The 16,139-nt window shown below is 28.1% G+C and overlaps 1 protein-coding gene across 1 annotated transcript in view; it reads right to left on the reverse strand.

The window, feature by feature from the left end:
- LOC101241847 (telomerase protein component 1) overlaps nt 1–16,139 on the reverse strand; it is a 117,578-nt gene that overhangs the window by 41,890 nt on the left and 59,549 nt on the right. Inside the window, exons 11-14 of the mRNA XM_065796528.1 lie at nt 14,624–14,783; nt 6,688–6,843; nt 6,340–6,414; nt 3,121–3,251 (exon numbers count right to left, since the gene is read on the reverse strand). Coding sequence (XP_065652600.1) covers nt 3,121–3,251; nt 6,340–6,414; nt 6,688–6,843; nt 14,624–14,783 — 522 coding nt within the window. The remainder of the gene's footprint in view (nt 1–3,120; nt 3,252–6,339; nt 6,415–6,687; nt 6,844–14,623; nt 14,784–16,139) is intronic.

The following is a 16,139-nucleotide window of genomic DNA, read 5'->3' on the forward strand; positions in this document are numbered from 1 at the left end:
TCACAGTGTTACCAGGGAACAAATTTTTGATACAAAACATTGTTAAGTAAAATTCAGGTTATCTGTATTCAGAGAAATTTAAGCCTCTGGTACTTATAGGATTTACAAATTGTCAACTTACAAGATGTTATAACCATCTTTGATTTTAATAATAAAAGTTGTAACTAAATATTTCTTTTTTTAGAAAAAAAAAATATATATATATAAATATATATATATATATATATATATATATATATATATATATATATATATATATATATATATATATATATATATATATATATATATATAAATAGTAGCATATTATAAAATAACAAAAATAAAATAGCATAGCGTAACTTATTTCAGCTTTAGTTTTAAATTAGTTTTACTTTGGCTAGTAGCAACATGGTTGTAAGTAAGTGTACTTTGAACGATGGTGTTCATTTTAAAAAAGTTAAAAATTAAAACTAATAAAATAAAGCTCAAGATCCATGAATTTTACTAGTTTTTACTAGTTAACCTTTCATCCTTATATATTGTAATATCCTATTAGATTGTAATATCCTATCAGATTGTAACACCCTATCGGATTGTAAAGCATGCGATCGTTAAATTCGGAACAATGAATTTCATTTTAAAAGTTGTCACTAACGCATTTTATTAAGTAATGAAAAATTACATTAAGTAATGAAAAATTAAGAACATCAACAAACGAGTCAAAATATATGTCTTAATTAAAATGTCATCAAAACAGTTAAAAAAAGAAAAAAAATTCTGCACAACTACCTACAAAATTCTTGTGCATCGTTACTTTCAATCGCTAAAGCCCCTGAATCTAGAAAAACTACTGTTTATATGGCCATGCAATGATACAAGAGCTCCCTATCTATTGAAGGAGCAAAAGGATCTGGAAGAAAGAGTGGCTTTAAAGATAAGAAAGTAGCAATTAATATTCAATGATCATTCATGCAAAATCCTGGCTTATTGAACAGAGAAGGAGTAAAAAGGTATAAAGTTTCAAAGTTTTTTGTCAGAAAAGTTGAGAAATTTAACAATTTCAAGTCTTATCGAGCCATTAAATATCCAAACCAATCAAATAAACAATCACTGACTGCTAAAACTTAAGCTTAAAAACTTTATGACGAAGTTCTTACAAAGTTTAATGGCTGCATAATTATGGATGATGAAATGTACATTAAGTTTAACTCCAAACAACTCCCAGGTCCAAAATTTTACACTTCAATTGTTCATGGGCGTGTCACCAACATATTCAAGTATAAATCATTGGATAAATTTGGTAAGAAACTTCTCTAGTGCCGAGCAAAATGCAGCTGCGGTTCGAGATCTCAAGCTTTCATCACAACTTTAAAAATATGAAATAAATATATTCAAATATGAAAAATGCATGGACACGTCTAAAAGATTGTTATCCCCATCTTCATTGCTATGGATGCATTTCACATGGTTTAAATTTACTGTTCACAGATTTTTTTAAATTGACAACTTTAAGTGTTTTGATGTCACAAGTAACTGATATTGTTAAAGAGATAAAAAATTCTCATTTATCTGTTACAGCATTTAGAGATATACAAAAAAAATCAGCTGGTGTAGTAACATGCATTCCTTGAAACTACCTGTGCGAACTAGGTAATACAACTAAAAGTATAAATATAATGTATATTACAAAAAAAATTGAACTATGTAACTAATTTTATTATACAATCATAAAAATAAATTTAATAAATTACTTTACTCTAAAAACTTAACAGTTAGCCCCCCACGTCAACTTTAAACTCGGATGTTAACAATGCTTGCAAGACTTTTGTCTTTTTTTGTCAACGCCACCTGCTTTTGTCTTCTCCCCTGTTGGTTCTGGCCTGATATTGCTTCTTGCCATTATCCTAAGAAGACTGTAGAGTGGTACAATTCGAGAGACATCAAATTTATAACAAAAAGATTGAAACCATTAATCAGACCACAGTTTCGTCCCATTGAGAAATTTTGGAGAATTGGCAAAGTATATTTGCATAAGAGTGGCAAAACAATTAGTACAACTAAAGATTTGATTAGAGAGCAGACATTAGTAGGAAAAAAAAGTCCCAAAGACACTGTGCAGAAGTTAATGTCATTGATTAGCATAAATGTTTGCTTATTTGTTCGAAATAATGAAAAATAATAAAATATAAAGCATTTATATAATCTTCAAATTCCTTAGATTAAAATTTTGAAGTTTTTGCATTAGTTTAATATTTTTATATATATTTTTATTATTTCATAATTTCAAATTTTATGATTGCATGCTTTAATACCCTAACAGATTATAATATCCTAGGTTTCTACTGTTATAACTAATTTTATAAAGCTTTTGTTTGTTTGTTAGTTAAACAATAGTGAAAGGTTTACTCCAATAATATAGTTTTTAAAATTTGAATTTAAAAGGTGTAGATTAAAATACACCAAAGTCTATTGGGACAACCTCAGTTCTTTCTATATTATTATTATCAATACTTTTGTTTTGTTTCTGAGCTTTCAGCTCAGAAACAAAAGCTCAAATTTAAGGTGTACTTAGATTGTAATGTACATCCTAAGAAATTCTAACAACAACTTTAAATTTTCACTAACACACTTTTTCTTTCAATACATCTTTTACACTATTTTTTGCTGAGTTATATTTCATACTTTCTATATAGAGAATAGGTCTAACTATTATGCAACATTTTTAGACTTTCATATTTTTAAATCAATATCTTTTTAATAACTTTTGAATTAAAGGATTTTTTTTTAAAATTAAATCTAAAGATACTCAATGCTTTGATTTTTTTTGTTAATTATTTTACAGCAAATATCAAAGCGACATGAAAATGATCAACTATAAAAAAACAAAATATACAGTAGGGTGAGATTTATAGATATATATTTATTCCCATACCCATTATACAAGTTTTTTCAATTCTATTAATATAATTGAATAATTTCCCCTCCAACAGTTGATATGACTGATACATTTATGTAATTTTTTATTGAGATAAACTAAATAATAAATAAAGTTAAATTAAAAAAACGTAAAAAATGATAAACTATAGTTATATATACAAGAAAAAAAAAACAAATAAATAAAATATAATAAATACATACTTTTGCTTGCTTGCGTCATTTAATGATACATTCACAAACAAACATTTAGGGTTAACTTTATTTTGATACGCAGTGTAAAATGGTGTAAAATCATAGCTACTTGTGTAACTTAACACCAAAACATTATCTACCTATAAGATAATTGTTTCTTTATAGCTCAGTAAAGTTAGCAAAAAAAGTCATGTCATCTAGAAAAATTTAGCAACAAGCTGAAGATTGCTGGAAATGTTCAGTGTGCACTTCTTATTAATATCGCATAAAATTGGCCAAAATTGGACTGGAGCTTTGTTGGAAATCTAAGATGGTGTCCAAAATAATACTTGTAATACCTCAGCTTGTAGATAACTTAGAAATATGGTTTTTGCATCTAGTTTTTGAGGTCAAGGAATTCATTATCAACATTTTTTGTTTTTAAGCTAAACAAGATGGCCAACGAAATGTAAGAAGGGGGCCAAAAAGATACTAAAAATACAAATTGACTGCTAATACACTTACAATGTTGTGAGTGTCTGCTCATATCCATTAAAGATTATTGGTTATATAATTATATTATATTTGTTTATCAAAGTTTTATTTTATTATTATTATTTTTTTTTTGTTAACTCACCTTCCCAAATCCATGAAGGCCACTACAGTTGAGGAAGCTACTTTATTTGTGGTTACAACCCTCTCTCAACTCTATAACTCCGAAACACGAACCTTGACGAACAAGGCCACTGCATTTAATGTTGCAGTTTTTAACTGTCAAATGAGTGGAGTTTGTTCTTAGATGAATTCTACTTTACTTAACTGAAATCTAAATAAGTTTATTTATAAATAATCATAGTAATTACAATTGTGAGGAAGTTATTCTTGGGACACTAAAGAAATCACTTTTTCTTTAACTTATTATATTCCTCATCAACTAACTGCAAATCTAAAAAACTAATTACAACGTAAACTATATTGAATATAAATTCCCTTGCAGCTTAGAACGCAAAATTTTGGCAATCTTTTCTTAGAATGCTTCAAAAAAACGTTTTCAAAAAAAAAGAAAGTTATAATGAGAAAGCCTAGTCACCCACCTTTACACATTTCACATTTAGACACAATTTAGTCACATTTAGAACAAATTTTGGCTTTCGATAAATTATGTGATTATCTCTGTAATAACAATAAATGCCAGTTTGTTGAACGCCAGAATGAACAGATTTTTGAGACAGCTGCAGCAATTATTTGAGAGGACATACATTGTCGAACTTATGAATTAGAACAATATCCTACATTTTATAATATGATGGTTACCACACAAGAACAAATTAGTGGAGAAGTTCCAAAAGCTTACAATTCTTTGTTGAAAACATAAATGCGTCACTAGAGAGGATGCTATTATATTTGCAACAAGACCAAGATCATTTCTGTCCAACAATCAAATCAGATTGTCTGTGACACAGACAATCCGATTTGACACATTGAATCCAAGACTCTAGTCAAAATGCTTTTCAATATTGGATTTTGTTCCTCATATAACGAAGCAAAGCTTTTGGATTCTGTTGTATTATCCAGCGTAAATGATAAGATAGAACCAGATGCATTTATCCAGTTTTTTTTGATAATTTTGATTTTATTATCTGTACATTAGACGGTCAAAATACTTTTCACAGCATGGGTGGGATTCGATGTATTACTCATGCGCATGCAATATGTTTGTACATAAATGTTAATAGACTATAGATTCTACCTACTACAAAAGACATTGCATCTGTTCGGAAGATAAAGTTGGTTACTTATAACAAGCCAAGAAGCACAGGTCTTCAAGATCTTATTGTATATGGAGTAACACAAACTACATTATTCCTTGATGCACCATTGCAATTTGACTTTTTGTGGATGTGTAGTGCATGGCTTGGATTCACTTGAAGACCTGCTTGGAATGGCTATATGGCATTATCCATGGCTGAAAGTCATCTGTACGAATTGCCTTATGTCTCACCAATACCTTAAATTAACAATGCCTCAAGAGATTTAAGTACAATATACACTACACTCCTGATGGCTAAAGAAGAATGCAAGAAAGCTAATCAACTGACATGTTTTGCTACTTTTGATCAGCCTCTATTTACCAAAGTATGTGAATTAGTGGTGATTTTTGGTATCGATAGTGATCTATCTTTGGTTGTTGTTCGACTTGAGGGTTTCCATTTAATAATGTCCTCCATGGGAGCTGATGGCTACATCATGTCTGGAAGCAGATTGGATAAGATTTGAGAAACTGTTTTCTCAAATCTTATCCAATCTTTCAACTCTATAACTCCGAAACACCAACCTTGGCTATCCAAATCTTTCAACTCTATAACTCCGAAACACCAACCTTGACAAACAAGGCGCTGCTCGGAAAAACAAGTTGAGCGCGGTACTACCAGGGATGTTAATACAAAGGCTTCCAAGGTTCACATGCTGAATGTGAACTTTCATATTTTAGTTTGGGTGCTGTATGGCAGCCATCTTAAATGTTAACAGCTGTTTTGTTGTTTCACAAAAATAAAATTGTGAAAAATGAACTCCTTGACCTAAAGAACACAATATTAGACACAAAAGTCTTACACTGTTTTGGTAGCCATCTTGGATTTTGATGACTTTTTTTTTTTTATAAAACTAAAAATGTCAGAAACAATTTTTTGACAACATAAACAAAATACTAGACACAAAAATCATGTTTCTAAGTGATCTACAAGCTCAGATATTACAAATTATATTTTAAACGCCATATTAGATGCTATCTCGGGTTTCAGATAAAGCTCTACTCCAATTTTGGTCAATTTTCTTATATCAGGAAAATTTCTATGAATCCGGAGTGCATACGGAACATTTTCTGTGAATTTTCAGCTTGTTCCTAATTTTTTATGGATGAAAACCTAATTTGACTGTCCATCAATCCAATCCATACAAATACATTATTTTTTTTATATGTAATAAAGAAATCTCATTCAAAAATATTTTATATAAAAATTAGTAAATGTTCTTTAAAAATCATAATGACACAACTGATATAACAACTGATATAAGAATACTCTAAGAATTATTATAAGTTATGAACTAAAAATAATAACTATCATTAAAAAAAACTTTGCGGTAAATTAGATGGATAATATATTTATCAATATCATAACATAAACATTCAAAGGCATCAATTATTATTCTTTGAACAATGAAAATTACGATTAAAATTTTACATTTTACCTTTTTACGAAGAGTAATAAAAGTTTGAAAATAAGACAACAAATCGGTACTGCCAATATTGCAAGATATCAAATCCTAAACAATAAAAACTCAGCCAATATTGCAAGATATCAAATCCTAAACAATAAAAACTCAGCCAATATTGCAAGATATCAAATCCTAAACAATAAAAACTCAGGCAATATTGCAAGATATCAAATCCTAAAAAATAAAAACTCAGCCAATATTGCAAGATATCAAATCCTAAAAAATAAAAACTCAGTGGCAAAATTTTTGAATATAATGGTATAACTTTAAGTAAATTTCTTTTAATAGAAGCAACTTTAAAGAGTCATTTTCACAATTAACCTTTGCTACTTCTTTTAACTTTGCAACATTTTCCAAAATAGACTGCTCATTGACTGAACTAACAATGGAGTAGTTTGATCCACTTGCCAATATCAACTCTCCTCCTTCTGAATGATACTTGCATATTAGTGCAAGAAGCAAGCATTGATTAAAAATCTAAAATATTATCATATTATTTAGACTTGGATGGAAAAAATGTTATGCCAACCCCAAACAATCTTTTAAACATAAAAAATACTCAAAAGAGACTATGCTATCAAAATATATTTGGCTACTGAAAGAAAAAAATATTAATTTTAAATTAAACTGTTCTATTATAAAAACTGTGCATTAGGCAGGTCTGCTTTTAGGGGTTGGAAAAATTACAACTTTGCCAACTTATTTTTCCATTTTATGCTGTCATAAAAGACTTTTCCTAAAAAGATTTTTAAAAAAATTTAAATTTCCTGACCTTCCTAGGGGTTTGAATATTTTTTATTTAGTACATTTTTAGGGAATTTTTTTTTTTAATTTCTCTGCCGGACCTTTGCGGAGTTATAACCACAGCGCGCAATAATAAATTTTATGAAAATGCGCTGCGTTTGTAACTTTAAATTTAAAATGGCAATATCAACACGTTCAAATACTGAAATATATTTATTAGGACAAACCCACGAAATTGATTGCAGAACATTGCCTACAAAACGTGACGTTTTAAGATGTTTTTATCACTGCTGCAGATTACTAAATTTCAAAAAAAAAAAAAAAACACACCGAAATCATTTCCTGCCCCCTAGATATAAATCATGAGCTGCTTTGTAATGACATGTCAGCCCAAATGTGTTGTTTCTGCTCTTAGAAAACCGTGGCTTATGGGTGGTATACCACACATTAGTTGCAGAAGTATTAGGTAACTGTTGATTTAAATAATGTTCATAGTTTATTACATAATTATTGATATAAAAATTTAAGCTCAATGACAAATAAAAATTTATTAAATTATTTTAGGAAAAATGTTTCCAAATTAATATATCATCACAAGAAACTGGTATCATATCATTCAAAAAAAAACGGAAACACAAAAGCTGTATGAAATGATTTTTTGGCATTAGAAAAAGAATTGTTTGACATAGGGCACCCAAAACTTTATGAAATAATTGAAAAAGATAGAATTCGATCAAAAGATGCAAAAGAATGCGATATTTTATTTTATGAAGACCAAAAAACTGCAAGAACAATGATAATTGATAAAATAGACAAAAAATATCAAAAAGTTTATTCCAACAGAGATTTTCGCAAAAGGAAAGCAAAGGAGTTCGAGCAAAAGGAGGAATCTGCCACAAAAAATTCAAAGTTAAAACAATTTTCATCAAATAGCTATTGTATTAATGGAAATCAAGAGTTATTTTTGTTAGAAAATTTTGATAATGAAGAATTTCAATATAATAACTATGATAAAATTGAAAAACAATCAACTAACATAAAACAAAATAAAGTGACAGTAACAGTAGATATTGATGAACTTATTAAAAAAGCTTTATAATTGGAATTTGTGTTGATAAAACAGCATGTAACACTGGTTGTAATAATGGTTGTATAAGTATTTTAGAAGAACTTTTAAATCGACCTCTGTTAAGGCTTCTTTGTAGAAAACATTCTCAAGAATGACATACTTTACATGCAATAAATGCAATCACTAAAATAGAAAGCAAAGGTCCATCAAAGTATATATATACGAGATTTAAGACTGCTTGGCCAATGCATTATGAAAATGCTCAAAAAATATGGATCAGTTTTCAAAGTTTCCATGGTGCAAAGTTAGTGGAACTCCATTAGAAGATATGGCTAAAAAAAGTTTATCTTTTTGCAAAAAAGCTTTGGAACTTCATACTTATCCCAGAAATGATTATAAACATCTGTGTCAATATGTCGTTGTTTTTCTGGAAGGAAGGGAGGCAGTTCCTGGATTTATTATACACAAACCAGCTGCTGAACATGAAGCTAGATTTATGGCAGACGCTTTATACATTTTGGCAATGAAACTTACTCAACCAATCGTAAAGTTTTTAACCCTAGAGGAAGAAACAGTATTTTCAAAGGCTGCGATATATGTAGCTTCAGTTCATGCAAAAAACTTTCTTCAATCAAGTCAAATTGTTTCTGATGCTCATAATGATTTGTGTACGGTTAAAGAGATGATAAAAATGAAAGATTTTGATGCTGATGTTCCTCAAGCTTTTATTTCAAGCTATCTTAGACACAGTTATTATCTTTCTAAAGTTGTCTTTTGTTTATTTGATAAAAGCCTTGACAATAAAGTTAAAGAAAATGTTGCTCAGCAGTTGTTAAAATCAAATAAACCTGAAATCTTTAAACTTAAAAATTTTAAGCCTGTAGAAATAAATGAAAATTCAGAACTTAATGATTACGTTGGTCAAAATTCATGGCTGTTATTTAAAATAGTTCCTTATTTATCAGTGGTTAGAAAGTCCACCTGATTTGTGGACTGATGATTCTGATTATAAAAAAATGCAAGGGTTTATAAAGAGATTAGTCTTTGTCAATGACTGTTGTGAAAGAGCTATTAAATTGGTAGAAGACTTTGTTGATTCAACAATTAAAGAGAAAAAATTACAAGATATTTTACTGGTTTTGAAGGAACACAGAGTTAATTTTCCATTTTATAAGTGTAACTGGTCCAAAGAAATTCTTAATAAATTGTAAGAAAAGTTAAACTTTTTATAAGAAAAATTTTTTATGTATATTATTTACAAAACGTGTTTGTAAAACCTTTAGTCAAAGTCTTTTACATTTTTAACAGTTTACTTTTATTTTTTTATCTTTATTAAGTGCAATATTTGGATTCCTTATTTAACAAACTTCTTAAATGCAAATTTTATTAAGTTTTTTAATGAATATTTAGGAGTATTTAGATAAATATACAATTGAAAACATAGTAAAAACCAGGTCTTTAAAAGAAACCAGGTCATATTTCAAAATGTGTTATCTCAAGAAATTTTAAATATTTTGAGCTCAAATTTTATATGAACCTACCTAATAGTAGAGTCAGCACAAAAAAAATGTATTAGTTTTATTAGTCATTGATCCAATTAAGATAGCAATTTAACGAATAATTGGTCAAAAATGACTTTTTTTAAAATATTTGAACCCTCAAGGAGGTCAGGAAAATTGAAATATTTGTATAACTTTTTTGGAATTGACTTGTATACCAATGTAGAATGGGAAAATAAAGTGGCAAAGTTTCAGTTTTCCGACCCCTAAAAATGGACCTGCCTACTGTGCATGCCTATAATAACATTTCCAAAAAATGTATACTATGTTTACAAAAATAATTTGAAATTATTACTCATTTAGATCAAAAAAATTTACTGAATAAAAAATCTGAATAAATTTCTAAATGCAGACATGAAAATAAGTTTCTTTTAAAAAATTATTAAAACAAATGACCAGTCTAAAATTATCCTAATTCTAAAGAATTCTTCACATGATTATTTAATTATCTAATGTAGTTGATGTAACTTCCTGGTTGCAAAATATTACAGTTATTACATAATTAATTATAACAACTCCCAACTTCCTGTAAAATAATTTTTTTATAATTTGAACTTTTTGATGTTAAGACATTCTTACTGATGAATCTAGTGATGCGGAAACATGCTGTTGAAGACAATTAAAAATTAGATAAACGTTTTTAAAAATTTATTATATTAATTTATTATAATATATATATATATATATATATATATATATATATATATATATATATATATATATATATATACATATATATATATATATATACACATACATATATATATATATATATATACATGTATATATATATATATATATATATATATATATATATATATATATATATATATATATGTACCTATATATCTTATACTGCTAATTTAGGTGAGCAGTGTGATGTCACACTGAAATAGCCTGCTGCCAGGGGTTTCAGCACATACATCGATTGACAAATAGCCTGATTCGCAGCGGAATGCTGCTACATCGACTGAGGGTTTGGCAATCTTTTCATTCATTATTCTTCTTTTTCTAAAAAAAGCTTTAGATAAGCAAAAAAAGTGAGCAGATGCTTACATAAATATGCTATAGTAGATAGATATATATTTATACATATATATATATATATATATATATATATATATATATATATATATATATATATATATATATATATATATACATATATAAAATAATTTTTAATTTAGTATTCTACAAAATAGATTGCTCAATTTGCTTAAAAGAATGTTGAACAATAATAAATTGATTAAATTTTTAACAATAAAAAATTTGTTTAGTGATTTTCTAATTTATTTGCATACATATACATATATAAGTGTATACATTAATTCTCGAAATAAGGAAAAATGAGGTCGGCAATTTATTGCCGATCTCAAACTGTTAGAGGTAGGCTAAAAGATACAAAGGAGTTACCATAAATAATAGAAACAAGATTGGCAAATTTTTGCCGACCTCAAACACTTTGAGGTCAGCAGTTAGGTTGGCATTGCTGAATGCTGACTATAAATTCAAATACGACCGTATTTGGGCGCCATCCAAATTCAGAAATTAAGGACTTTTTTTTTTTAACAACAAATATCATTTTTTTGTGTGAAAAAATGCCTACATATGGCAAATTTTCTTACGGAAAGGCCTCCAAATTATTTTTTCTAGAATAGCCCCTAGTTGTTAATGGTTGATGCTATATCATAACAGCGTCGTTCCTAGACATAATGGTTGATGATATATCATAACAACTTCTGAAAAAACTAAAAACTGACAATGACTTTTTTTTTTTTTTATAATTGTCCTTATATCTTTGTGGGTTTTACAATAATCAATTTTGTTTTTTTATTTTAATGTTATCCACCTCCCTAAGGCCAAGAGGGTCACTACAGTCGAGGAGGCAACTTTATCATGGTTATAGCCCTCTCTCATTTCTTCAAGTCTAAAACATGAGCCTTGATGGGCTGCTGCATCTGAAACAAGTTGAGTGTGGTACTACTAGGGGTGTGGTGGGGATCATATTCGGAACTTTATGCTGTCAAAATTTGATTTGATTTCAGATAGTATTTTACAGGCTACAACTATAAATTACTAGTATTATGCAGTGTACAATCGTAAAATCAATTGGCTAGGGTATAGAGCTCATAAACTCCTACTTTATGTAAAACCATTTCTTTCAATATTTAGCAAGATTTATAAAATTGCTTTTTTTTCACTAATCATCAGTTGGCTATGCATTCATCACAGACAGCTCTGAAAAATCAAAAAAAAAAAAAATCTTAAGACCGATTTTGTTGTGAGAAATTGGATTTATCAATGACAAACCTATGCCAAAGCCTCTAATAGACAATATGTGAAAATATGTGTAAATACAAGCAAGTTCTATAGAACTTTGGTTCTATAAAACTTGCTTAAGATAAGTAAATAAAGTGAAAAATCTCTGTGGAAATGAAAGTGCCAACAACTGAAAGTTGAAACAGCAAGTGCAATAATTTACTATTTATTAATTATTATTAATTACCAGTTATCTTATCTCCTTTATTACTTTAAATGCTAAAGCAAACATAATCATTAGTTTAGTTTTTTTGTGCATTACAAAAATATCTTCATTTGATAAGTAAGTTTGTTGATGATTAGGTTAGTGGACCAGCAGATTAGTGCACAAGCAGAGGTAATAAACTGTGTGAAGTGAAGCCAGCTATTAAGAGGACTTGGCTAGACAAAACTGTTGGTTTTAATAGTGTATTGGCTAAAATAGTGTAAAGTTTTAGGGGATGTGCGTGTTTGGTAGATCATTGCAATGTTATTGTTTATGGAAACAAAATTCCAAATGGCTGAAAGAAAAGTTGGATGGTAAAGATTTAAAAAAGAAATACACTAAAATGTGGCTCATATTGAGGAATAAATATGCTTGACTAAGTAATGAAGATTTTAGAAGAAATTATTGACAGCAAAATACGAAACAGTGTATTTATTGATAATATGTAGTTCTTATCTCTTCTCCAAAAATCATCTATCAATCTTGAAAAACATTTTGACTTTTTTTAAAACTATTATTCTCTCAATCTTATGCTTTGATTGACATTTTTACACTTTGTTAAAAATATTTTTTTTTTGGTTTTGTATCTATCTATAAAAAAAACCTCTATTTATACTCTTTATACTTAAAACTACATTGAACTGCTGATGATGGACCATATCTGAATGTTCATTAATTTTTTCTTAAAGATAAGTGATGTACCTTCAAATAAAATAAATATCATTTTCTAAATATTTGTTTTTATTATAACCCGATATGAAAATTCTCATTTTTTCATTACCGCCTGTTAGATTGTATAAACGGTTTCCATGAAAGGTGGGTAGTTAATGATAATCTAAGTAGAGTGAAGGAAGTTGTCATTGAAATGTAAAGTGAAGGAGGTTGCCATTCATTAATATAGGAAAACCAATAATATTTCAATAACTGTTTGCAGTAAATAAAATTAGTTTTATTTAGATTCAGTTTCACCAGCCATTACCAAGCCTGAGAGAAATGACACAAGTGATGATATTTTGTCAAGCACTTGTCTCACTGTCCCACCTAATGCATGATAGAACCTTTCTTTCTGTTATAATGGTTAACAAGTCAGCAGTATAACAAAAGGATCAAAAAATCTATTTTGTACAACCCTCTCTCAACTCTATAACTCCGAAACACAAACCTTGACAAACAAGGATGCTGGGCGGAGAAACAAGTTGAGGTTGGTACTACTAAGTACATAGTGGGGATTGAACTCAGAACTTCTTGCTATGAAACGAGCGCTCAACCACTACAATACTACCGCATTAAGGGTTGAAAGACTTTGTTTATGTAAGAAAACTGATGAGAGATCTCCAAAATTTTTAAAAATTTGAAGCACAGATTTTTGCAGCAGGCAGAAAACAAGATTTAGTTAAGAGCTTGGAATAGTTTAGTGAGTAATAAAAGGGTTCAGGAGGACATTTATGTAAGACTGTAATAGAAATGTTATTTGGATCACAAAATGTTATCTGAACAACAGATAAAGGAACTTTGTCCAGACCACAAACTGTTGACAAGTTTAAGTTAGAAATAACTTAAATAACAGAAGCTAGAGTGATTTAGATGCATAACAAAGAATTGTTTCTTTGTGATGACAGAAAAAATGTGTTAATTAGATTAAAGAGATGAAAAGTTTTTTGCAAATAGTTCTGCTTTTTCCATAAAAGAGGTAATAAGATCAGTTCCATATATGAGAGATAAAGTAATCTTGTTTTTGTTAATGACACTGCTAAAGACTTTCCAAAAGTCTTTAGAACTTAATTTTTGAGATAAATACTAGATTTATTTTTTTACAAAAATCAAAAGATGTGTCAAGTCAAATTGTGATGGGACAAGAGATGTAATATCAAAAAAAATATTTTAAGCCATTTGGATTCATTTACATGTATATGCTATATATATGTCAAAGAAATATATTATATGTTTTATGAAAATATATTCTCATTGCCACTTTTCTTATTCTTATTGTTTTGAATTTAATAAAAACCTCAACACCTGTTTCAATAAAAAAAAAAAAAAAAAAAACTATTAGACAATGCTTTAAAAAAAAAGAGTTTAAATTTGAGCAAAATCTAAAAATTTTAAATCTCAAAAATGATGGAAGAATTTCTTTTATGATAACTACTTGAAACTAGTTAAATACTTGAAAGCTTACTTGCTTACTTACTTGCTTACTTAACTTTTCTGTTAAATCATATTGTTGCACTACGCCAATTTTACAAAATATTTATGTACTATAATATATATATATATGTAATATATTTATGATTGAAATAAAGACTAATTTTAGTACATCTATATATAATTTAACACACCAATAAATATAAAAATAAAACATACCGAAGCAGATTTACTGTTTTCTTCATTTATATTATATCCTATGTCAATAACAATGAAAGTTGTACCAGATATAGGATCTATATTATAAACAGTTGATATTTTCATTGCAGAATCAAGAGCTTTCTTGTACCTATCCAATATAGCTTGGTTGTATGTATTGCTGTAAAGACAAATTATTTGTGTAAGTAAGATAGGGGTGTATATACATATAATTTTTAAAATGATATTTTTTGCCATTGTAATTATATCTTTTATACTTGGATTAAACCCTCAGTCTACAATGAACCTTAAACCCTCAGTCTGCAATGAACTGAAGCTCCCATAGATGGAGCTTCAGTACATAGTTGACTGAGACATCAAATCAATATTTCAACTTGATGTCATTATTGTGGTTTTTGTGTAAATATCAAATAATATATAAAAACATGCCCCAATAATCAAATAATAAATAATAATACATAAATATATGTTGATATTGTCTGTATATTGCATTAGAGAACAAGATTGTTGATTGTAAATATTTTTTATAACACAGCAGCTAATGGTCATTGGATAACACACAACATTAGTAAAACAACACTATTATAAAAAAAAAAAAAAAATCCAATTAACATTTGCAAATTAATACTTTTTTATACAATTGGCCTGATTACGATCATTTTACAAGATGCAAAATGTTTTAAGAAGTTCTTAGATAAAATGGTAACACTTATAATTAACAAGACTGAGCAACAAAACATTACTGTCTTTTTTTATAAAGTACCCATTTTTTCAACATTTGTAGTTAATTCTGGTAATATTCCTTATTAAAAATGAAATAAATAAATGCTGGAAGCCACAGCAAGGAGCATAAAGATTGATTTTAATGTTTGATTTTATATTTTTTTGATTTTAATATTTTATTTACTAACGCAACATAAAGATTGATTCAAATATGAACAAAACCGGAATGATGTGCTTCCAATCTAGGCAGTAGGTCAAAAAAAAAAAATTTTTTTTTGACCTACTGCCTAGGTTGGTAGTATCTGTGTTGTTTTTTGAAACTACGCTTGCAAAAAACAACACAGATTCTATTAACATCACTGTCAATGTCAATAGAAACATTTACAAAGCTTTTAATTTGAGGCAAGCAACCGTTTCCTACCATAAAAACATTTCTAAAGTGTGTGCTTACAACATCAGTGATTTAAATATAACTGGTAACTAAATTGTTGTTTGATAGTTAAATTGTGCTTGACTTATAAAGAATATATTTTATTAAGATTATATAATTTTTTTTTACTTGATATATTAGTGTTATTGTCAATGTTAGAGACAAATTTGAACTTGGCTTTCTTATGATTAATAAATATGGCATAAATGTAGGAAGTAGGCATGTTTAAACTTTGACATAACTGATATATGCTTTTTTATATATACTTACATTTTTTAGATATACCCTACTGATAATTTAGTTGTATGCTGTACTAATATACTCTAGTCACAATTTTTTAAATGCTCCTTTAAAGTCCTCAGA

This window comes from Hydra vulgaris, chromosome 04 (assembly GCF_038396675.1).
Source record: "Hydra vulgaris chromosome 04, alternate assembly HydraT2T_AEP".
NCBI classification, from domain to species: Eukaryota; Metazoa; Cnidaria; class Hydrozoa; order Anthoathecata; family Hydridae; genus Hydra; species Hydra vulgaris.